The sequence below is a fragment of the Astatotilapia calliptera genome, chromosome 6, assembly GCF_964374335.1.
Source record: "Astatotilapia calliptera chromosome 6, fAstCal68.1, whole genome shotgun sequence".
NCBI lineage: Eukaryota > Metazoa > Chordata > Actinopteri > Cichliformes > Cichlidae > Astatotilapia > Astatotilapia calliptera.
The window spans coordinates 13,943,099-13,969,011 of record NC_137427.1 but is presented as its reverse complement, the minus strand read 5'-3'; the positions used below and the strand labels follow the sequence as shown (position 1 = coordinate 13,969,011).

The 25,913-nt window shown below is 38.9% G+C and overlaps 1 protein-coding gene across 1 annotated transcript in view; it reads left to right on the top strand.

Annotated features, from left to right (window-relative positions):
• The window catches only part of LOC113023937 (cytoplasmic phosphatidylinositol transfer protein 1), a 74,862-nt gene that overhangs the window by 40,282 nt on the left and 8,667 nt on the right, over positions 1 to 25,913 (top strand). The window contains exons 2-5 of the mRNA XM_026170420.2: positions 15,879 to 16,027; positions 19,694 to 19,782; positions 22,097 to 22,104; positions 23,509 to 23,580. Coding sequence (XP_026026205.1) covers positions 15,879 to 16,027; positions 19,694 to 19,782; positions 22,097 to 22,104; positions 23,509 to 23,580 — 318 coding nt within the window. The remainder of the gene's footprint in view (positions 1 to 15,878; positions 16,028 to 19,693; positions 19,783 to 22,096; positions 22,105 to 23,508; positions 23,581 to 25,913) is intronic.

The window sequence follows — 25,913 nt, the reverse complement described above, 5'->3', positions numbered from 1 at the left end:
TGGAAAAAAGACATTACAAGCAGGTAACCCTCTAAACCTTTGTTCTGCAGTGAGCTGTCACTTTGTAGCTTTGTCTAGCTGCTGTCGTCAGTCTGCAGTAGTACCTCTTTGGCTACTGTGTGCAATGTCTCTGAGCAGTGAAGAGGAAGTACTTTCACACATGCATACATTTATGTGTTTTTGCAGCTCATACATTACGTTTAGCTCTTTTAGTCTGGAGAGTAAAAATAAACATGTCAAGATGAACTATTATTCTCCATGTTCAGGAAGTTCTCACAACTCCAAGAACTCTTGACCATCTGCACAGTGACAGTGTGAAGAGCAAAGCACCGATTTGTGAAAATGAAAAACAGATTCAGAGTTTCACTGACATGGAAGTGAATCGAATTAGATTATAGGGCAGTGGTGAAAAGACATATTAGTGGAGTGAATGAAGTGACAGAAGACCGATGATATGATTATAGTAAGTTATAGAGATAGACTATATAAACTATACAGTGGGGCAAAAAAGTATTTAGTCAGCCACCGATTGTGCAAGTTCCCCCACTTAAAATGATGACAGAGGTCAGTAATTTGCACCAGAGGTACACTTCAACTGTGAGAGACAGAATGTGAAAAAAAAATCCATGAATTCACATGGTAGGATTTGTAAAGAATTTATTCGTAAATTAAGGTGGAAAATAAGTATTTGGTCACCTCAAACAAGGAAAATCTCTGGCTCTCACAGACCTGTAACGTCTTCTGTAAGAAGCTTTTCTGTCCCCCACTCGTTACCTGTATGAATGGCACCTGTTTGAACTCATCATCTGTATAAAAGACACCTGTCCACAGCCTCAAACAGTCAGACTCCAAACTCCGCCATGGCCAAGACCAAAGAGCTTTCGAAGGACACCAGGAAAAGTATTGTAGACCTGCACCAGACTGGGAAGAGTGAATCTACAATAGGCAAGCAGCTTGGTGTGAAAAAATCAACTGTCATCAGAAAATGGAAGACATACAAGACCACTGATAATCTCCCTCGATCTGGGGCTCCACGCAAGATCTCATCCCGTGGGGTCAAAATGATCATGAGAACGGTGAGCAAAGATCCCAGAACCACACGGGGGGACCTGGTGAATGACCTGCAGAGAGCTGGGACCAAAGTAACAAAGGTCACCATCAGTAACACACTACAACGGCAGGGAATCAAATCCCGCAGTGCCAGACGTGTTCCGCTGCTGAAGCCAGTGCATGTCCAGGCCCGTCTGAAGTTTGCCAGAGAGCACATGGATGATACAGCAGAGGATTGGGAGAATGTCATGTGGTCAGATGAAACCAAAGTAGAACTTTTTGGTATAAACTCAACTCGTCGTGTTTGGAGGAAGACGAATACTGAGTTGCATCCCAAGAACACCATACCTACTGTGAAGCATGGGGGTGGAAACATCATGCTATGGGGCTGTTTTTCTGCCAAGGGGACAGGACGACTGATCCGTGTTAAGGACAGAATGAATGGGGCCATGTATCGTGAGATTTTGAGCCAAAACCTCCTTCCATCAGTGAGAACTTTGAAGATGAAACGAGGCTGGGTCTTCCAACATGACAATGATCCAAAACACACCGCCCGGGCAACAAAGGAGTGGCTCCGTAAGAAGCATTTGAAAGTCCTGGAGTGGCCTAGCCAGTCTCCAGACCTCAACCCCATAGAAAATCTGTGGCCGGAGTTGAAAGTCCGTGTTGCTCGGCGACAGCCCCAAAACATCACTGCTATCGAGAAGATCTGCATGGAGGAATGGGCCAAAATACCAGCTACTGTGTGTGCAAACCTGGTAAAGACCTATAGTAAACGTTTGACCTCTGTTATTGCCAACAAAGGTTATGTTACAAAGTATTGAGTTGTATTTTTGTTATTGACCAAATACTTATTTTCCACCCTGATTTACGAATAAATTCTTTACAAATCCTACCATGTGGATTCATGGATTTTTTTTCACATTCTGTCTCTCACAGTTGAAGTGTACCTCTGGTGCAAATTACTGACCTCTGTCATCATTTTAAGTGGGGGAACTTGCACAATCGGTGGCTGACTAAATACTTTTTTGCCCCACTGTATATAGTTTTAGTTTTAGCTTATAGTTACTGACAAGCTCAGATGACACCAAGGGTGTCCTGGTCAGCACCTCATCTACTCCCACACAGGCTTCATGCCCCCTAAAATTGGATTCGATGCCCTCTCATGGCAACTGTCCGTGACGTCGTTAGAATCACAGCTTTTTGTTCTTGTCCAAGAAATGCGTTTGTAGTTGGAATAATGATAAAATACTGCACATTTCAAGAAGTTAGATGCTTTCTAATGTAATTTCTACAACATAATATCATTTCTTAAATTGTTTATAGAGAACAAATGCCTTTAGGGTAGGGAAGCATTTGTATACATTCTCCTAATATATTTAACCCTAAAAATTTGTATTTCGCCAGAAGTGCTGTACTGGTTAAAGCCAAGTTCAGTGTTGAAGCCAATCCACATTTTTTTTTTGCTATTCTCATGGTATAAAGTCCTCTGGCGCTGTTGGTAATCTTACTTACGAGTGGTATATGTATATCAGGAGCTGTAAATACACTGCTTTATTTAAAACTGTGGGATGGATTGCTTCTGAACTTGAGATATTTATGGTTAAAACAACATCAATCTTAGTAACTCTGATGAATCGTGTAGATTCTACAAAGCTCTTTTGCAAGACTCTGGATATATACAATTGAGAATTTGATTTGGTTGATAATCATCCATCTTACCACTTGTCCAATGGGGAGGGATCTAGAGCGCTTTGCACAGTTCGTAAGTCTGTCACACGGCTAACACAGAGAGGCAGACACATTTACACCTACAACCAATTTGGACTCACCAATTAAGCTAACATAAACTTGTTGTGAGGTGACAGTGTCTCCCAGCAAAAGCACAGGTTTGAAACAGAGCTAAGGGTTTGTTTACATCCTCTCAAGTTTCGGGGGGGATTTACAGTCCCTATGTTGGCCAGAAAGGACAAGGAGGGAGGATCCATTGAATCAAGAACAGTTTTCCTTATCTGCATCCTCTTCCTCCATCGTGATTTATGCTTCTCCTCAGTTCCCCCCTCTCTCTCCACATGAGATGAGGCTTTTTCCTGCCTTTTTTGAAGAATCTGTTATTGAGACTCTGATTAAATATCTCAACAGAGTTGAAAGCCGTGCAAAGGGGTAAGGTCCTCCTTTTTTTCTTATTATTTTTTGGCTTATTGCCTTTATTGCACAGTAAGTGAAGATAGACAGGATAGAGAGGAGTCGGTCGGACTTCAATCTGCAGCCCTTTGCTGCGTGTCGCCCCATCTCCCTTCCTGCTTTCCTGCCATGCAGCATGTGGTGGTCTCCTTACCCACTGAGCTAAACCGGCACCCAGTGTAACCTTTAACATCAATTGAGTCTACTTACTTTTGTCATTCTAATCTGTTATTGGCTAAGACACAAAACATTATGCTCCAAAGAGTTGGCCAATCAGCAACCACAATACAATATTGACATTGTGTTGCTCCAGTGATAATCTTCAATTCTCTACCCCAGTATTTACAGGAGTGCGATTAACGTGCAGTAAAGGGATAGAGTACCGTATTATGACATGCAAATTGCAAGCTAATATTAAATGTATTTTATTTAGGCCAGTTCAGAATAGTCAGTAATTACATTTTTGCAATTAAGAATGACAGACATCTCTGTGGGACCGAAAACAGCACAGAAGAAGTTTATTTTGATGTTTTGCTGATGTCTTCTGGTCTTAGAACAGGCACAGACAACGGCCAACCTTTTTCTGGTATAAATCACCCGTAGACAGAATGACTGATAACGCATTTAATTTAGAATTTCTGCTAATAATTTTAAGTAATATACACTCTCGCTTAACTTACTAGGTTCTGCTGTTTTATCATCCCTTTTATCACGACATTCGACATTTTTGTTATGTTACCCACAGGCAGGTCACAGATATAAATTTGCAGTGTTGCTAAATATCTCTATCGTATTTTTATATTGATATTTAGCAACATGCACTGTCCTGATTAACCCCCCCCCCCCCCCCCCGAATCAAATCACCAAGAAAATAAATCTCCTATGCATGTGGTAATGCTTTGTAAGGGTGAATTTTTAACTAAAACCTAAAAAAGTAGTTCCTAAGTTTTGCCTTAACCCAACCGAACAGTGAGTCGAGTACACTTAAATATAGTAAACACAGCGAAAATATTTTGCCCTAATCTGCCAAAATATGACGTTCCTACCACACATACACACACAGATACAGACACACAGTCAAATGAACAGCAGTGTTCAAAGCAGTGACCTTAGAGACTGCAGTGCACTATTTTCATGTGACAGGAAAATAGTGCAGTTCATGGCACACTACCATGACCTTCACCCTGCCCATCTCGAGATTCGACTCAACTTTCCTTAATATATTGAACTTTTTTCTGTCCAGCTGTAATATTATCTAGGAAATCCAGCATTTGAATTAGGGACATTTTAATGTGGAAATATCAGCCAAAATATCCGGCATCTCTTTAATGCTTCAGGCTCTGTTTCTGGAAAAAACAATTATCTAAAAATACTAGTCGACAACATTTCCTGGTCCTGCACTTTCCATGACTCTTCATTTTCTTTATTGTGTCAGAGCCATCATCTAAGCCACAGCAAAAGCAGCCATCTAACTGTCTCTGGCATTGGATTTGTGTGTATAAATGTTACAGTGCATCATGTGGGTGCTAAGGCCTGTCTGCTTAGGTGATGATATGATGAATAATAATAGGTTGGGTGATTAATCATACTGTCTGCAGCAAGACGTGCATCCTGTTCCTTTGCCTCAGCTGGACAGCACTTTATCCCACATTAGCGGGAACTTGGAGCTGACAGGTATCAGGTTAAGTCACAGGTGGACACCTCAGCTCAGTTTGTTTTACTTAAAGGTCAAGGCAGTAGCCTTCGAAAGCAATGCACAACAACTGAAACATTTTTAAATAATTACTTTTTAAATGCTAATGATAATTCAGGAGGGTTTAATGGAATTGGCATTTGTTCCGTTCTTCCTGTTTTCTATAGTTTAATATTCCATCTGTGCACTTCAGCCAATGTGAAAAATGTCAACATTTTCACATAGATGGATGTTGCGCCTTGTTTATGGCATTAAATTGATTGTGACTCATTCTGTTTTGACTGATGACTGAGGTTGTCAGGCAAACAGCGTATAGTCTGAAAACGAAATAAGAACACCGCTGTTCTAACTTCGGCACACATCGAGAACATTTACCAACTGCCTCCAAATAACAGGAAACTTCGAACTCAAAACAAACGGATTCGAAAATTCATTTCATACTTTTGATCAATTTTGCGAGTTAACCCCTTTGTTAAACCCTTTTTGTAAACAAGTGCAAGTGCAGAAAAAAATGACTTCTTACCAACAAAGACACACAGTACACATTCTCCGTGTGCCCACTTAACAGGGAGCAGAGAAGGTAGGAGAAGCAGAAGCATAGATGGCACTGCAGATGTGTTTGCATCCTTCACATTGATTTCTCATGTTTATAGTGCTCTGCTGGGCAACACTGATAACTTGTCTTTGTGCTTTTCTCTCTTATTCACTCAATTTCTATCTTTACCATCTTTATCTGTGTTGTTCATTTACCCTCTCTCCCTTGGCCTAATACACATACACACACACAAACACTAATTATGCCCCTTGTCTAACCTATTGACTGTCAGGCCTACAGCTAAAGGATAATCTTATCTGGAGAGTGCAGCTCAGAGCAGTGCACACTGCCACCCAGTTGATTAAATGCGCACAGAACAGGGCAAGAAGGGCTGCATGTGTCTGTCGCTCAATGTGAGTTTATTTGTGTATATTTGCCATGATAGGTAATGAAACGGCCCTGTGGGTGTGGCATCAGTATAGGATTGTGGATGTATGTATTTCTATGTGTGTGTACCAGATGTATGTGTCGTCTTAGTGATTTTTCTGTACAATGACATTTTCTCTTACGGGTTAAGAAAACTGGAAAACTAAATTAAACTATTTTGAAGCCCAGAGCAGAATTATCTAAATGTGCTGAATTGCAAAGCTGAAAAACAGAAGGAAGAAAAAAACCTTTTTTTTGTTTATTGTGTAAAAATGGAGCAATGAAATACCGGACAAATGTGAATGACTTCTGTGGATTCCAGCATATTTAAAAAAAATGTTGGGATTATGAGCAATTGAATAGTTGATTTTTGTTTGCACGTACTTTTGAAAATTAGAATCGGGAAAAATAAACGTCTGCAGCTCATGCTTACGAAAAAATTGGAAAACAGCCAAGAAAGCTGCAGCCAGTGCATCACTAATTACGGGACTTACACTAAACTCTTAGTTTTTGTCGAGATCCCAATAGTATTCACAAAGTGAGTAACCCACATTGAAGCCTACATAATCACAGGTCTTTAATATGCAGTCACTATTTTACACGTACACTTCTCCTCACAGGCTCTTTCACCCTGCAGCTAAGAGAAACACACTGAGCGAATCAGCTCACAACCCTACTTTTAAAGTTGCTCGTACAAGTTGTCAGTGTTGTAGTACCTGCCAAGCACAAAATGGTCTCTCAGTTTTGGCTGCCACAGTACTCCCAGAGGGCATTAACGTGGCCCTGTGCAAGTGGAGCACAGTGATTATCAGAGCTTTTAGTGTAGACTGTTACCTCACATTGACATTCAAATTGAGAGGTTTGCTGACAAGGCTGCCGAGGAGCAGCCTTGTTAAACTGCAGGTTAATTATGTGCTCACTGATTCCATACTCATTTAGAAGAGTATTTGGCTAATGTCAGAAGCTCTCTGTGGAAGGTCATTTATTTTACTTGCTCTGGGAAAAAAAAACATCTAAAAGATTTATAGATTTCTAAATGTAACAAAAAGTCGTCTCATTTTAACGAGTGCGACCTTGTGTTATTAATGAGAAGTTTCTCGAGTTATTGTTGTCTCAATCTGATGGGAGTCTGGTGTTTGGAAAGGCTACATATTTCCATCTTACATCTTTCTATCTTACTCAGCTAATGATAAATCACCGTGTGTCTCATAAGTGAAGGCAAATTTCATTTTCTCTGCAAAACATAATTTGCACTACATCAGATTAACCAGTAATCTGCGCTTGGAAAGCAAAGTATAATTCAAACTAGCGTATTATGTGGTTCAATTGAATAATGGGATTCATCTTAATTACGCAACGATGGTAAAGTGTGCTGTAGATTTAAACTTGTCTCATTTGTCAGGCTCTTTAAGCCAACTCAATAGAGCAAGCTTGATACTGAGCTTGATACTGTAGCGTGTGCCTAGTTTTATTACAGTTAAACGAATCATGGAATAAATGAAATCCTGTCTGGGTAAGTAAACTGCTTGATAATAGCATTTTGTAAGCTTCATCATACAAAATCAGGTTTGCAAAGGTGGACTGAGTATTTATTACATAGTAAGGGATATTGATACTTTAATTACATTATATGTAATGTAATATTAGTATATTAAGTTAATTGTCTTTTTTTTATTTTAAGCACACCTTTAAATGAATTGTCAACTTTATTAATCACATATTTGGAAATTTGATATGTGTGGTATGAATGAATCAGGGTTTATACTGTAACATTATTTTGTGCCAATGATGATGTTGACTGGACATCAAAATCATAATATCAAGCTATTTATTTATTTCTGCTATATCTGCAAGAGCTTTGAAGATACTCGAAATCCAACTGTTGACCTTTTGCGGAACATTTGTTTTCAAAAGGCCAAAGAAAATGACAAACAATTTTCTGTGATGTTTTTGCTACTCTTACACTTAGTCTTTTTTTTTTTTTTTAGCACAATTAAAACTAATTCTTAACAGCAACATTAGACTTAACTTTCATGTTAAATTGAATCAGTGGGTCTTTTGTTTAAGTGCTACAGCCTAAGTCTTATCTTTAATTAAAAGCTAAGTTCAAGATCTTTCATCACTGTGTCGTTCTGAGGGTGCAAGCGGAGCCAAAGTACTCAAGACCTCCACGTCTTTGATGAGAGATGTTGTCACACAGGAGGGGGATAATCTCTCAGACAGTTAATAATTCTATATTTTCCCCAATCCATTCTGGTCGGCCTTTATTTATTGCTCTCGTTCATTTCAGTTCCCTCTACTCTGTATGCAGAGGCCTGGAAACAGAGTGACATACACTGCTAATCATACCCCCTCTCTCCTTTTCTGCTGTCTCCCTATCCCTTCCCTGTCCCTTACTTCAATAATCCCTCCCCTTTTTCCCTCTTCTTCTCTTTTATCTTTCTCCCTCATTATCCGATGTCCACTCCCAATCGCTCTCAGCAACAGACGATACAAGGATCAACCATTTTATCAGTATTGCCACTGCAGAAGCATGTCTGAGTCTAGACACTAAGCTGTTAGGACTGGTAGCAGTAGTACTCCTTTTTTGGTTAATGAGGGATTTCTGTTTATGGTGTCTTTAGATATTGCAACTTTGGACAAAGCTTTTGTTATTTCTTTAAGGCAATAGGTTGGCAGAAGAAAAGTGAAGCATAAGTAAGATGGGGGGGAAAGGGAGGGAAAAAAAAGAAGAATGCATATTTGAAATTATGTGATAATCAAGTGATAATAGTATTTTTCTGAGGGTGAGCTCAGACATGCTGAATGCAAATTAGCGCTAGATGTTTTAGGGCTAAATGACTCCTCATATTTTATAATTAAGAACTTCATATCAATGACAGTGATTTTATTATTTCACAGCAATGATTCCCCTCTAGATATTTGTGTTATTATTCTTTTACATTAGATGAAAGAACCAGCAAAATAATGTCTGTCACTCCATTCTTTGTAGCTTATGGATGTAAATAAAACTCATAGCAAAGTATTCAATGGCTGTATATACTTCTATATGTCTCCTACTATGTTCAGTGCAGATATCACTACTTTTCAAAAGTTATAATATATCCATTAAGATATAACATAACTTTTGCCCATTTTGTTGACTATTTTTCCTTCATTGGTCACTATATGGAATGCAGTTGCATCGGTGACTTCAGTGCGTCTTGATGGATACGCTGACGTGCTCTACAGGCTTGCTTTTATGGACACTTGAGCTGATGTTGGATTGATTCATGTTAGCAGCCTTTGTATTGTTTTTTTTGGCCTTCATTATAGTGCCATTTTGTGGTCTGTTTACAGGTAGTTGAATGAGTTAGTTGTGTTGCTTTGTGGTGCAAACACAACTAACTTTCCAGTAACGTCGATCAAGTTCAAGGGACAAAGTCTCCGCTATCTGCTATGCCAGACATTTGGTTTTCGTGTCGATGGTACGTTATTCAATTTCAATTCAATTCAGTTTTATTTATATAGCGCCAAATCACAACAACAGTTACCTTGAGGCCCGTAACCCTTGTGGTGTCCTCGGATCAAAGATGGTCCCTAGGTGAATGGCAAACAAGCATATGGGAATCCCGAGGACACTGTAAGGTAATAACCCTACAATAATACAGTGAAACCCAACAATCAGACAACCACCATTTGAGTGAGCACTTTTGCAACAGTGGGAAGAAAAAACTCCCTTTTAACAGGACGAAATATGCTACAACTGGTTGGGTTGAGTGGAGGGAGAAGGGACAAAAGACATTAATTAATAATGATTCATAATTAAGTGGTATCATTTGTTGACTGTCCGTTTTTGTGATGTAGTGTTCATACGACATTCAGGAAACTTCAAGGGGACATTTGTAAATAGCACATGCAGGCACTTCTTCAGGTAGTGATTTTTTATTGGCAGATTTCCAATATTGGTCGATCATGTTCATTTAATTGTAGAATGCTAAATAATTGAGATTAAATTAGATTATTTGCCTTACATGGAAATTTAGGGATGATTATGCAGTTTGCACATACAGGCACTCAAGCAAGATGCCGTAGTTGGCTCATCTCACGTCCGTAAGAATGTAGTCATCTTAGTTTGTGAGTTTGGGTTTCAGTGAACTAGCCCAGGACCTCGTAATTGGGGGCGATGATGACAACACACTCTAGTTTATTATTATTGATTAATGAGCAACAACAAACCAGAGTGCCTTGTTATCAGAAAAATCAAATAAAGGCAAGGCAAGCACTGGCCAGCTGTGTCATAAAGCTAAATGATTGATCACGCTGTGAAGATTTCCAGAAAAGGGAAAGAATGAGTGTAACTCAACAGAACAGCTTTCACAGAAGTGATTACTCCAAAGGGAGAAAATAGCAGGTTACTGAACTAATCAGTACAAGACTTTTTTATTCTGTTTTTGTTGTTGTTGCTGTTCAAACCTTTCGGTGTACTGGGTAGCCTCTTTTTGGCTTCTTCGTGATTGAGGATATTAATGGTGGGGTGTTTTTTTAATATTTTAAAATCATCACACTGACCCACAAAAGAGGGCAAGATGACGTATGCTAGTCCTTGATATTTTTAAAGGCCACTACAACTCATCAATGTCAAAATGAATGGACGAGGACACGTCTTGTCTAAATGAATAGTGAATTAAGATGATGTCACACTTGTGTTCAAAGCTTTTATTTCAAGGTGACAGTACCTCACTTGCATTTACTTTAATTTGTCATTACTCACAAAACTCCAGATATCTTTGTGACGCTCCCCTTACTTTGTCCTCTGCCACTGCAGTGTCTTTCAGTTGACACTACTCACCTCACTGGTTTTTGTGTGGCGCACAGGAAAGCAATGGAGTGCATATGCATTATTTACAGTAGCTCTTAGCTTATCAGGCTGGATCTCTTCCACAGCCCAGAGCTGTTTTTAGAAGCTTTTGAGACTTCATTGAAGAGGTGAGCTTTTATTAATAAAGCAGGCCATGACTCAGATTAGGAGAGACAAAACTGATATGATGCAAAAATAACATGCATTTTGCCCTGGATGTTACTGTAATGGCTTCTTGACAGTGATGTAAGAACTTAATGTAATTAATAACTTTAGATGATTCAGCTTTGGGTATATGCTGTAATAATAAGTTAACACAAACCTTTTTATTTTTGTAAAAAGTATTCTATAGCCCAAAAACTCATATAGTGTCCATTGTCACTGCTGATCTCATGGACCTTCCATCTAGTCAGCTGTTTTCTCATTGCTTAACCAATTCAGGGTTGCTGGAGTCTTTCCCAGATGTCATAGAGTAAGAGCCAGGGTACAGCCTGGACAGGTAGCTAGTCTATCACGGTGTATACACATGGTCCATGACAGATTTATTGTCTGTGATTGAGCTATCTGAAAGTCAACATATTACAAGCAGAGTAAATGAAACCATTGACTTGTTTAAGTGTTATAACCAAGGAAATAAATGCCTAAGTACTGTTTACATAAGATTGAATAGGCCTGCCCTTGCATAACACTTGAAGGTTGGCTATGCATTTCAGGACTTCAGAGGTTGTGCAGTACAGAGCACTACACTGTACACGGGTTATTTCAGGACTAAGCCTGATGTCAAAATGTCCTGAAGGTATGCTGTGAGTGCAGAAAATGTCCTATGCCTGATGAATTTCATAATCTTGCAACATGACAGCCCTGTGCTAGACTGAACTCACTGAACTTCATTGAACTTCACTGAACTTTTTAGTGGGTTCTGCACTGCTGCTGCTAAAGTGGGCTTAGCAGCAGTGGTGCTTTTTAGACGTAAGTGGCTGTTAAAATGGCTACGTGTTGTGATTATTATCAGCTTAGTTTTTGTTTGTTTCATTACATTACACTCACTATATGTATACTGTTGTCAGTTGAAAGCAACTTTGGCTATTTGATGGACATCGTGCAGCTGTTAGTGCTGAGCTGCATGAACAGTTAGAATCATATATTTCCAGAGCTAAAAAGAGATTTAATATTGGCTGTAACTTTCAGTAGGTAACCAGAAACCCAACTCCAAATGAGCGACGGTGACTCGGGAGGTAAGAGCAGATAGCCTACTAATCAGAATGTTGGAATGTTGGCGGTTCAATCCCACCAACCTCAACATATCTGCTGTTCTTCAGCAAGTGTTGAACCAGTTTTTTATGACTTAAAAATGTCATAAAATGCAATCCTGTGTTAATGTGTATGAAAAGGACTTGTAGTGTAAAAGAGTTCTGAGTGGTCAGCAAGACTAGAAATGTGCTATCTAAATGCCAGTCCATTTAACACTAATTACGTGAGCTGTATCTGAGGCATTGACCATAGTATGTTATGTAATGAATTAAATGTCACATGGTGTTTGGTTCACTGCTTGGCCTGTCTCTCCTCATGGCTCACTGAAATTCAAAAACTGTGCAGTACCAGTACTTTGAAAATTGAAAGCGAATTGAAATGTGAAATGTGGTATTATTGTAAATTGAGATGTTGGAGAGGAAGGGTTTTTTTTTGTGAAACTATGATTTATACACAATTATTACTGTTTTGGCTTTAATGTGAGAGCAACGCAGTACAAGGCATTTTTTTTCTTACTGTTTATCAGTGCTGCAGTAGTAGTGGTTGGAATACTTTTTTAAACTTAGCTTCATCTCGTTTCAAGTTTTTATGAGGAATCTTAAACTGTAGTCTAGGTTAGAGTGTTTAACCAAAACCATCCGTCTGAGCCAGTGTGTGTTATGTTGAATACAGAGGTTTGGGTTTTTTGTTTTTTGTTTTTTTGCTAAAATAAAATTCACTTCATTTTGGCTTTTATTTGACCAGTGGAAGGAGGGAGAATGCCCGTACGTCTTAATTTTTCACTGTAGCCTGCTTCTGCTTCCAGATCTCCACTCTGCTAGTGTTGTGCTTAGACAACTATCTTTATGGTTAGTGGGTATGTGTGCATGGTGTGTGTGTGTTCACGGATGTAATGTACGTGCATGCATGCATGTTTCTGTCTGTGTGAAACAACGAATACATATCATTGCCCAGAGCAGTGTGTGGGCCAAACAGCCACAAAGGATTTGAGTCATTGTGTTACTTTCACAGTGAAACTAGTCCACCACAGAGGATGCAGAGCCAAGGTGATGCAGCTGTGCCTGTGACCTTTAATGCATAGATTGCATGAATGCATGGGGGGGAAAAGTGATATAGCTAAGGAATGTAAGCACGGGAAACACATTATGTCAGGTTTCATTCAACAAAAGCACTCTATTTAATTGTTGCTTTGGTGTCATAACAGAAAATGTATGTAAAATAGGCTTATTGTGTGCCTTACCTATGTGCCTACATGTTTTGCGTATATTTATGTGGCTTTCTGCCCCTGTTGACGACATCATGTATCATGATCTTAGACAGAGTCTTCTTTTCATTAAATCGATAGCATTACATGAGGGTTTCAAGTGTTTAAAATTCAAAAGGGAGGATTTTTTCTTTCCTCGTGGCCCATGCTTAATCAGAACTAATCAAAAGCTATACTAATTCATCATCTGTGTCCTACTCTGTGTATGTGTCCTGCTCTGGTGGGAGTGTCTATTTTTCAAATGATTACACTCTTGTCCCTGAGGCTCTGTTGGCCACTGAAAGCTCTGTTAAGCATAACAATCACCATCACCTCTCCTCAGCAGGACACTTAGACTTATTAGTTTCAGGGAATTAACATGTTTGTAAAGCGATAATAACACGGTGTTGTATTTTATGTTTTCACCAGACTATTAGTTAATTGGGCTAATTAAGTCAGAAATATACACTCACACTAACATAATATGTTGTATGTATATTATTTGACCCCCATGCAGCTACTTTGAGGTATTGTGTGCAAGTACATATGTACTGTATTTGACTAAATATGGCGGCCTGGAAATAATCTGGAAATCTTCCGTGTTAAATATTCATCACGCGAGTGATAAAGTTAACTTTCTAAAAACCACACACGCAAAGCCTCCATGATGAAATCTCTGCTTTAACCGTTTCATGTCGTTTTATTTTATGCCTGTTTATTAAAAAAACAGAAAGAAAGAAAATTTAGAGGCCTGCTGGGAGTTTGTTTGGGCGACTATCTGAGCACCTCTCATTTTCCCTCGACAGGACATCACAGCTTAGCTAACAGCTGAGGCTGGAAAAGGTCAGCTGAATCCACAGAAATATGGTTAATTTGATTTACCAGGGCAAACTTTCCTGGTTTTTGAATCTTTTGTGAAGCTAGTATCTCTTAGTGAAGAGCTCAGACTGTTTATGCCTCACCTTTATGTTTCCTTATTCATTTAATTATAATCACTCTAGAATTTACAGTTGTCTGTATCCTCTGTATCTCTTTGATTTGCCATCCTTTGATCCTCTTCAGTCTTTCTCTCACACTCAGCTCTTGACCTCCTCTTTAAAAATCAGTCTTTCTCCTTTTTTGTCTTTTTACACAGAACAATGCTTTGGATTTATGCATAGCTACACTTATTTGGTTAATTGAAAACGTTCCAGTGTGCTGCAGAGACATGTTCTATAGCAGCGGTCCCCAACCCCCGGGTCTCGGACCGGTACCGGTCCGTGAGTCGTTTGGTACCGGGTCGCGAGAGTTGAGGCTCAGGTGTGAAATGTATAGTTTTCAGGGTTTTTATCGGTTTTCAGCGTTATTTTGTTATCGTTTACTCGGTTTTCCTTGGTCTTTTCACGCGTGTTATGAATAAATTTTCTTTTTTTCGGTACTGGTACTAGTTTTATTTTGTTGTATTTATCCGTGACACATTAAAGGCCGGTCCATGAAAATATTGTCGGGCATAAACTGGTCCGCGGTGCAAAAATGGTTGGAGACCGCTGTTCTATAGAACAGAAGTTCCTTTGCCATACAACAGCAATTTTTACCTTTGTACAGAGATCCATTATTGCAGAAGAAGCATCTGAGACTTCATTTTGTTTTCTATGTTTGCTTTCAGTGAAATCAGGAGTAACATTAAATGCAGCAAATACACAATGATTGTTGACTGCAAGATAAGCAGGTGGAATTCATTGTTGCATAAACATATAATTTTTACTTCGTGATTGACTAAAGTGTCTCTTCAGTCACAGTTTAATTACTCTTTTATAATTTTAGTTTTGTAGAAATTCTTGACGTCATCTTACTAGAACACAGTCCCTGTCTGGTTGTTTGCCCAGAAAGTCCCACATGAGCAGGAGTTGAGCAACCCAAATTGGTACGTAGCTACATCTTAGGCCCTGAAGGTTCTTATCTAGATCAGATATTAGGATGTCCTCATGTTGCCTATCAGCCACCTGGCAACGGACTGAAATCACAGACCACACAATACTATAGCATGTGCTATTAATTAGTTATAAAATTAAAAATTCAAATGTTAAGGCTAATGGATTAAGAGAATGTATTTATCTGCTTCATCTTGTAACATTTCTCTGAGGTGATCTACAGTGCTAAACTCCACAGGAAAAAAAGTACCATGCACGTGCATCAAAAGGTGTAGAAGTGTATAAGCCAAGTTTGCTGTTAGCATGGGTGCTTTGATGCCCTGCTGAGTTCCCTTTGATTCTATTTCTCTTAAGCTCTACATATGTAATCGCTGACTAAAAGGAAGGTGACCATAACTGCTTTTGGCATATGCTTCTCTGTGGCTGCAGTGATAACAGCAAATTAGACTGAGTCAAGGGTGCAGTTAGTGAAGCACAGTTCGAGGCTCTTTTTTAGGTGTCATTAGTGAATCACAAACTGTAGATTTTTTTTCTTGTACTTTTTGTTAGTGTTATTAGATTCTGGTAATGGTGTTATGACATTATCAACTGGATATTTGCTTTTAGAAATAAAAAATAAAGTACAACTGGCTGTGGATGAACTTTTTCGGTGAGATCTTTTGTTATCAGTGTTTCTTTCTGATTCTGTCACAGTTTTGGTTGCTTCGGAGTGTGAACTCACCCTGTCTGTGCGTTTTGTCTTTTAGTACCGGATTGGGCAGCTGTACATGATCAGTAAACACAGCCATGAGCAGAGCGATCGAGGGGAAGGGGTGGAGGTTGTCCAGAACGAACCGTATGAAGACCCGGCACATGGCCAAGGACAGTACACAGAGAAACGAGTCTACCTCAACAGGTCAGTGGAATATTCTCCTGCTAGTTGAATGCCCGACATGTGATTAATTAGTAGTGTGTGGGCTACTTTTATATGCTGGCCACCATTAATCTAATCTAATTTTCATTTGGTCTCCAACCAGTTCCTGAACATTTCTGTTTGCTGTCTTTCTCTGGCAGAATCTTCTTGCCCACAGAACATATTTTGTTTGTTTGTTTCAGAAATGGAACGAACAAATTCAATCCCTATGGTTGAATATTTACAGAAAAGACTACTCAGTGAATGCAATGAATCAAAATGAATCAAAAACTTCCCACACTGACTGGCAGAACTAAACTCTGTAGAAGTTTACCAGAAAGCCAAATGCATGTGGGATTGTTGTTTTAAAGGCTATTCTCGCCACCTGGGACCTAATTCCCTGTTCCTAAATGCAGTCAATCCAAAAAAAAGCAATGCAGGGGTTAAAATCGTGATATAGTTTAACAAGAAATACTTCAAATTGCCTAAACACCGCTTGCAGTGTTTCCTGGTGATGAACTATTTGCTTATATTTACAGCATTTCTTCCCGATGACACGAGTGCTTGCAGGATGTGGTAATTTCAGGTAATTCGGTAAAAAATGATTAGACCTAAAATTGTTCTTGTTTGTCTGAGGCAAAGATGTACAATCTAATCACAATGGCCTCTGCATCGAGAAGCATCGAGAAGCATCAAGTCCATTCATTGTATCTTTGGTTGTTTAATGACAAGACTGGCAGTATTGTTGTTAATTTTTTTATTTTAATGAATGATTAATTACTTATTTGTTATAATGAATTGTCATTTAAATATATATAATTATTATTACGAATTAAAATGAAAGTTAGCAAGAAATACATTATTAAAAAATGAAAAGGTGGAAATTGTTTTGCGGAAAAAAATATGACAGAGCCTAAACGAGGTCAAGAGAGAGAAAATGGAAGGAGGCAGAGATGCTGTAGGCCATTTGTCTGAGCACAAATACCCGTGTCAGCATTCGCTATGCCAGGGAACTAATTATGTTGAGTCAGCACACCTCTGCTCTGCAGAGGAAATGAAGAAGGCAAAGGCAGCATACAGAGATCGTCTGGATCTCCATTCAGATATTTTCAGTCGGTTTGCTTTGTATTGAACTAGAAATTTATATAGATAAATTGAGTATTTTGAGCAACAGTGTTCAGGAAGACACTTGCTTGGAGCTTTGTTTAAACAGAAATGAAAGGCAACAGTTGCTTTGTACAAAAAAAAGACCTTAGGCTATAATCTTCATTCACACTGTAAGGTGGAGCAGTTCTGTGAAATTTTTGTGAAATTTTGCCAATATCTAAGGAGCGATATTTACTCATTTCAGAGCAGTTCATTCATGCGCACCAACAAAATTGTCATTCAGGCAAGGAGAAAAAAGAGGGACAGAATTGTATTCTAAACACTTAAACTCTCAGCTTTGATGGATGTTTGCATTTGCAGTTAGATGGAGATCTAGAAAACACTAACCTTTCCACAGCAGCTGACATTTTGATGGAGTGAAATGTATGAGTGCGTAAATGTGTGTCTGTGTTTGGCAGAATTCAAAAGCTCCACATATTGATGATGAACATCCCTGTGGTTTAATTCGAAACCCTCACTTCTCAATGGAAATAACAGCTGCGTTCCTCTGTCAACCACTCAAGCTGCCTTTTATATCTCTGTCTTACAATATTTGTAGTGAAAAAATGATCAAGGAATTCTTACTAGATGGTGCATAATCATGGAAAACAACTGATGTGCTTTCACATGAAGTGAAATGGCATTCTTAATTTATTGCCTTAAAACAAACAAACACACAAACCTGGGTAATATCAGCAGAACCCAACAGTGTAAACATGTAAATAAATAAGTAAACAAAACCATTGTTGGGGAAGTCTGTTTGTGTTTTGGTTTGGCTCTACTACCAAATGCAATAAAATTCCCTTCAGGCGTTCTTGAGATATCAAATTGACCAGAAGACATAAAAAAAACTAATCCACAAGTAATATTGTTATATTTTAATGATGTTCTTTGTATAAACGTGGTAAGCGTGGCAAGAAGAAACTGCATGGATGGAAGTTAGGCTTGTATAGAATCAACAACATAACTTTACTATAGTTAACTACTGTTCTGTTTACCTTAACTGGTCATCCATCTGGAGCTGCAACAAGTAAACATTAACTTTAAGTCACCAGCAGGGAATCAAGCTGCCAATCTGTCACACTTTAACCGCCTCATTAGCCCTCACAATCTGCTTCACACAGTACTTTACTATTTGGCCTGATCTCATCTCATGAATACTGTTTTCCTTGTTTATTATCATTATTATTATTGTTATTACTATTACTATTGTTAAAGTTGATTGATTATGAACAATTGTTACCATTCCTCAGATGCGTTCAGATAAACCGGGATGCTTTTTTAAAAAAATAAATAAAATAAAGCAGCCATCCATTACGCTCGCACGTTTGGCAACATGGGCTGGCAAAGATCTTTACAAGAAGAAGAAGGAGGGAATAGGAGAACTCAACAGATGGAGGTGTAGGAGGGGTGTCAGTCTCTTTGTTGGAAGAGAGAGAGAATATCTGGCAGCATTCACAAATTTTTATTCACAGCAGTCACGTATTTCACGGAGTGCCATTTTTGTCCTGTTTTGGAGAGTATGTCAGTCAAAGTATGTGGCGGCTTTCCAAAGTACATAATCGAAGAGAAGTGAATGTCAAGCACAGACATGCATTAATAAGTCTCCCGAATACACATATTGGTAGAGTACTGAAACAGTGACCTCATGCTGGATGATACCGAGATTAAAAGTTTCAACAAAGTGCTTTCAGGCTCAGAAAACTCATATGTCTGCCGCTACAACTGATAAATAGTGCGATATTTAATAAATTTTTGAGAGTTTATATGACTATTTTGTTTGTGGGATAAGTATGACACTAGTACTACCTTGACATAATTTAACCTGCATTAGAAGCATCCTGCTGATTCCTTGTGAAAAAGGGGGGAAAGCCAGAAGTAGCTTTATTAACTCAGATTAATACATTAGTGAAACAAAGCTGTGACATGTTTCAAGTCGGAATAAGTTATCCGTCAGTGTCGAGGATTTGAATTGTTGAAATGTCATGAAATAAAATTATTATGTTGTAAAATTATGTTGCTGCACAGCTCACGAGAAAAAGGGAAGGCACCACTTGTTTTTTCCTCATTGCTGCCATTAATGTGTCTTTTGGTCCCTTTAGGTCCTTAAAGCCCAACTGCTTCAGCCATCCTTGGAATGAATGTGTTTAACTGTGTGTATATATATATAAAAAAGAGAGAGAGCGCTCCTTTATAGACCACATTTATATCAGCAGCATAAATTGTTATAACTTTTTTTTTTGTCCGTATGTTCTTTTGTTGGTCTTTTGGTTTCATTTATTACATTAGAGTGGCTGAAAATCCTAAGCTGCCATTTGTACTCCCCTCAATCAAAGCTTTACAGAAGCACTCTTTTATTCAACTGTTTTATTCTGCGAGTCCATTTTCCTTTCATGCGTAAAACAAGTTTTTGATGATTGCTGTGCCAAAGGAAGCAGTTTCAATCTTTCAACCTCCTTCACTAACACAAGCTCACAGTTGCGCTCCACATCTGTCTTTGTCTCTCTCAATGCCTCTCTGCAGTAAATTACCCAGCTGGGCTCGAGCAGTGGTTCCTAAAATCTTCTATGTAACAGAGAAGGCATGGAACTACTACCCTTACACCATAACCGGTAAGTAAACCGTCTAAAAGTATTTCTCAGGATGTCATGCTGTTCACAGCTCATGCTATATCAAGAATTGAGTTAGCTGTTGTAACTGAAGGAGGCCTACTTTTGCCTTCTTAATACTCTGTGTTTAAAGCCTAGAACTACAGTCAGATTGTAAGCACAATATTTCTTTTAAAGGTCAGCTTCTCAGGACTCGCCAGCTACTATAAACACTTGGCTGCATGTTTTAAGTGAACTGGAGGAGTGTGAAAAGAAGATATAAAGGTTTAAGAAGCTTGGAGATAAAATCTGGTCCCAGATTGTGAATCTTTAATGGACAGTTTTAATAGATTGTGCAAAAGCATATATCCTTTTTTTTAATGTAGGTAAAAGTCACTGAGAGCCCAAAGAAAGCTGAAATTACAGCAAAAGTAACATAAGTAAAGAAACAAATACAACCGATATTCAGTGCAGGTGAACACAAACATCCAATTCATTTGCATTAACACATTATTTAAATAATTTCTTGCCTTAAATTTTTATTGGACTCAAACTTATCCGTCATAACCAACTCTAACAGTTTCAGGTCCGTCTGCGGATTATTCCAGAAAAAGGGAGCAGCATATTTAAAAGCCTTCTTTTTCCATTCTGACTGACACAATTTCCAGAAAGACCAATAAAGACATGTTCATGCAGCGTATAAGTTTAAAGCAGCAATTTTTCTGAGTATTCGAGATTTGGATGACTTGATCTGTTAATTAGTTGTGAAAGATTATATGAACCCCTGTAGATGTAACACAGTCTGAGGCAGCAGTGCCAGTTAAAATCTGCAGCCAGGAGACTTTCATTAAAATCGCAGGTTAGTGGTTTGTTACAGATTCATAAAAAGTCCCCTGAAAAGTTGAAGTTTGAGGCAAAGAAATTAGCCTGGACCTCAACATTATTGAAGCAGTGTGGGATCAGCTTAACAGAAAACAGAACTAAAGGCAGAAACATCCAAAGGAGAGATTTGAATGGCTGTCAAGAAGCCAGGAGGACTTTTTTTGAAGACTACTTAAAGAAATTACAAGAAAACCTACCTAAGAGAGTTCAGGCTGTGCTGTGGTTATACCAAATATCGCATTTCAAGCTAATTAGAATTGTAGAAACTCTCTTTTTACCTTCCATTCATCAGGTGCTGGCATATCCCAGCTGCCATATGGTGAGAGGTGGGGCACACTGTGGCTCTATCGCAGGGCAATCATTCACACTCATTGCCAATTTAGAATACCTACGTAACCTAATCCCATGCATGTGTGGTTGTGTGGATTTTCTCTTTGAACTCTGGCAACTGTACCTATTTCCCATTTTCCTTACAATATATAAAGAAATGAGAGTTGGATCAAGACTTTTGCACAGCACTGTAAGAAAAAGCGAATAAGTGGTCAGAGCCATCAAAGTTACTATGCAACCTAACTCGTAATTTATGGTCAGATTCCAGCAGCTCCATGTGTAATCTCTGAAGGACATTTGGAGGTTTCACCACATTAAGGCTTATAGCAGATTTGGGCACAGTGATCATGAGCTGGATGCAGTGACTTTGGAAATAAGCGCTTTTATAGCAACTTGAGCAAAATGCTAATTCAGTGTTAAAGGTCGGTGACTGCCATAGATGAAAGATGAGGGAGGATTTTCAGTGTTGATCAATAAAGTGCAATCTTAAACTCTATAAAAGGTGAAGGCATTTACATGGGACAGCATCTTCAGTCAAAAAGCAAACTGCAGACATTGTAAGTTCCTGAGTGCCCTTAATGCCTCCACGCAACATTCAAGGTCAACCAGAATGGGATGTTACATCAGTGACAGCGTTGCAGCTTTCTGGTTGCCAGTGTTTCAGTTTGGTAGCAAAACACAAAACTATGTAAAAAAGTATGAACGTGTCACTCATTCACGCGTGACCACGTTTAAATCTGCATATAGTTACATGCTTACAGCCGCCAGTGCTTTTTATGCGCATTGAGCACAGCGGTGGAATAAGCCAATATTACCAATATTACGAGCAAGCAGTAATCAGGAGTCCAAAGATCAGAGGCACAGTGGCCAGAACAGAACATTTCTGTGATGCTTTAATGATTCTGATCATTAAAAAGCGGTGTTACAAGATGATGAGGACAGATTAAAGGGAATGAAAACACACACTCTAGTGAGGAGGGATGATTTGGGTTTTCAGATATTTGACAGACATTTTTTATATGTTGTAGCCTTCACTTATATTCTTTGATGTTGTGTAACTGATTTTGCTTTCTTTTGTGTTCTCCCATGGCTTTGACCCGATGTCACCTCATGCATTGTTCTGAAGAATACACTGTAAGTATCCTCAATCATTGTGGAATATTATTGTGGAAATATTAGGAGCTAATTGAATATCATAGAAGGGGCAAACATTTATGTTTACCTCACCGGTAGATTTCAAACAAAGATCTTTTTTCTCCATTTCTTTTAATTAATAGCACATAGAAAAATTGATTATTAAGTATTGTGTACTTAATAATAGGCCCAGCAGAGACTCAACTCTGGCCCTTTGAGCTTTAGAAATTGTGAAGAATTGCATAGATTTTCCCTTTTCCTATTGATTTAGACCTCTCCCTGCCACTGAAATTCATACTAGACCAAAGTAAATAAGTAATACATAAACAATGACAATAATTTGATTGTTTGTTTGTATTTTACAGTGAGTTCACAGGGGGAAGCATTTTCCTGGAGTTAACAAAAATTTCAGCACTTTTTTTAGTAGCTTTAGCAATTTATTACATAGTTTTACTCGTGAAGTCTGGTCCACTCAAGATCAAAGTGAGCTGTATGCGGCCCACAGTGTGAAATGACTTTGACATCCCTTCTCTAAATTGTGTCTGCTCGTCTTTCATTTCAAACATCTGACTGCTTGTAACATGTCAAATTGTAGAAAAATGCCAGAATTTACATATTAAAGAATTTTCCGATTACTGATTATGCAGTCTTCTGCTGTATGCAGCGTAGCCGCAGTACAGTGGTGGCAGCTGAGTTCTGTCAGAAGGGTTTGTTAGTCTCTGCAATGATCAAAACAACTTACATAGCAACCACACACACAAACACACACACACGCACTAAGTTTTCCCCAATAATCAGAACGGCCTCTGTGACCCATGATTAACCTTGATACATAATTTAAAACATATGAATGTGATTAGGCTATAGGGCTTCTGTTATGCAGAGGGAGAAATGTCAGTAGCGTGAGTCACGACACTTTTGGGTGTGGGGATAAACGGGGAAAGAGGACAATGTTGTGACAGCGAAGGAATGCTCGATATTGTCTATGTGCATGTGTGGGAGCATACTGTGCTTATGTATGAGTCAGTGCAAATACACCCATGCAAAATGAGTTTTTAAGCAGGCTAGCAAAATTGTCTTGGTTTTTGTCACTTTTGACAGGGAGATTTAAGTACTGCACTGCTACAGCTCATTTTAAACTATACAGTGATAAACATACAAATGGAGAAAAAACCTTCCCAACTCAGACACGGTGCTCATAAAAGCACTTGAGGTGTTACAGCAAGGCACGTATGAATATGTTAGCCTCATGAAGAACAGACTTCATAAGCTCGTTGCTTCTATTTTTGCTCAGCTTTGGAATGCAGAAGAATAATAAAAGCAACACCGCTTCTGTTAAGGACATTAGTTGATGAATTTGTCTTTACAAGTGATTAAGCATCTTTTTTCTTTCTTAATCCACAGTGCTCGTTCCTGCCCAAGTTTTCCATCCACATAGAGACAAAATATGAGGACAACAAAGGATGCAATGACAATGTAAGTACATGGTGTGCAGGTGTGATAGGAGCTTTGAACTGTGGTTTGGGTGTTTCCTTTTAGTCACATGCTGAGTGGAACACAGTATAGTATGACTGCTCTGTACATCTGCAGTCTGTTGCATGAATGTCTCTGCAAGCAGATGGATGCCTCCTGTGTTCCTCCTCCAGATGGTCTAAAGGCAAATAGTTTTCCATGCTGCAGAGATTTTAAAGTGTTTTTGAGGCAAACTTGTGATTTTGGGCTATACAAGTTATATTGATTTGACCTCATGATGTGTTATTAGTAATGGCCTTGTGTTCCGTTACTTCTGGGCTTTCTGTTCTGATATAAATACTGTAGCATATGCACTTTGGTGACCCATAAGCAGCGCAATGGAACAAAGTAGAAAATGAAACTTTTAGTTTTATCTTTATCGTGAAATGCACTGTTTGTGGTTTCCCAGCGAACACCCATACTGCTGTCAGCCCATATGCCCAGTCAGTTAATCAGGCAGGCTCTCACTCCCACGCAAATCTTTCAGCTTAATGTAACACTGCTGACTGTTTGCTCTCTTTCTCATAGAGAAATATGTAAAGCAAGATAACCCTGTCTAAGATAAAATAGCACATAAAAAACAAGATCTCTACAAAGGCTATATGAGTAAAATTATCCAGGCAGATCTGGCAGCAAAGACTCTTTCTGTGCAATCCCATCATGTAATAATGCCAACAGTGCATGAGCCTCAAGAGTCTGCCAAAAAACGGCTCCACTTGTTGGACACCTAATTTCATTTGGGTTGTTGGAATTGCTAACTCTCTGTATTCCCATTTATATGGGTATTAATCATCAAATGAAAGGCTGCCAGTGCTCAGACATTAGGAAAAAGAAATCGTGGAGTGGTGTGCTACATACAGATAGTTTTAAATGTATTGTGGTTACTGGTAAGCAGGTTAAGATCACTCGAGTTTTAAAATGATGTGTGGTTTTTGCGATGTATACGTAGAAGATGGTTCCTAGTGCTTCAAGTGCTTTGTTTGTGTCTGAGACAAACCACACTTGTACCCTTAAAGCAGGAAGACGGAAATGACCAGACTGTCAGTGCTCATTGATGCATGCATGAAACGTTAGACTGATGCTTGCTTCATCTGACAAGACAAAGTGATAGACCAAAGAGTTTTTAAATGAAATCTAAAGAGCAGAAATCGCCTTCAGCAAGTGCACTTTGTGGATGAAAACTAAGAGAAATCACAGTTGTGTCGGATAAATATCTGGTTTCAATTTGAAATGCCTGTGGACACACACGGACACACACGCAGATTTAGCACTTAGATTTAGTAATGGAATAAAACAGCTTTGCTACTTTGTATAACGTCTTTAAGGCAAGTAAACAAGGGGCTTTGCATTTTTTATGACAAACAGTAACCAGTCTGAGTTATGTATGTTTCTATAAAGGATGCTGTGAAATGATAAGAATGCAGCTGCTTTGGTGTTTGTGTGTGTGTGTGTGTGTGTGTGTGTGTGTGTGTGTGTGTGTGTGTGTGTGTGTGTGTGTGTGTGTGTGTGTGTGTGTGTGTTTTTTTAAGACTTCAACAAACCTTCCCCCACCCATAGTCCAGGGGTGGGGGAACTCCAGGCCTCGAGGGCCGGTGTCCTGCAGGTTTTAGATGTGTCCTTGATCCAACACAGCTGATTTAAATGGCTAAATTACTTCCTCAACATGTCTTGAAGTTCTCCAGAGGTCTGGTAATGAACTAATCATTTGATTCAGGTGTGTTGACCCAGGGTGAGATCTAAAACCTGCAGGACACTGGCCGTCGAGGCCTGGAGTTGCCCACCTCTGCCCTGGTCCAATCTTACGACATAACTTGCATTTGTCCACTCAGCTTGTTGTTTATAAACTAAGCTGAAAACATAGTGAAAGAGAGGAAGGCCAACTGCATGAATATGGAGGAAGCATGAATGGAAACAAAAAAGGAAAAGCAAGGAATCTTGAAAGTTAGAAGGACAGGAAATGAGTAGATGTGCCTGGACAGAATGCACTCGTTGAATTGAGGGTGTGGTAAAAGAAAATGCATGAGAGGTTTCACACAGGGAAACTGTAACCATAATAAGATCATGCAAAAAAAAAGAAAGAAAGAAAAAAGATACAGATATGATTGAATCAGGGCTGAGCTCAAGGAATGTAGACTTTGGGATTGCCCAAGTTACAACACATCTTATAACAAATGAAACATGCTCATGTCTCATAAAGTCTCATGAAAAATAGAATACAGCTGGTTAATGTTAAGCAGAAATAAGCAGTGTCTTCGCCATTGGACAGAATGACAGAGAAAGTGTAAGGCCATAAGTAG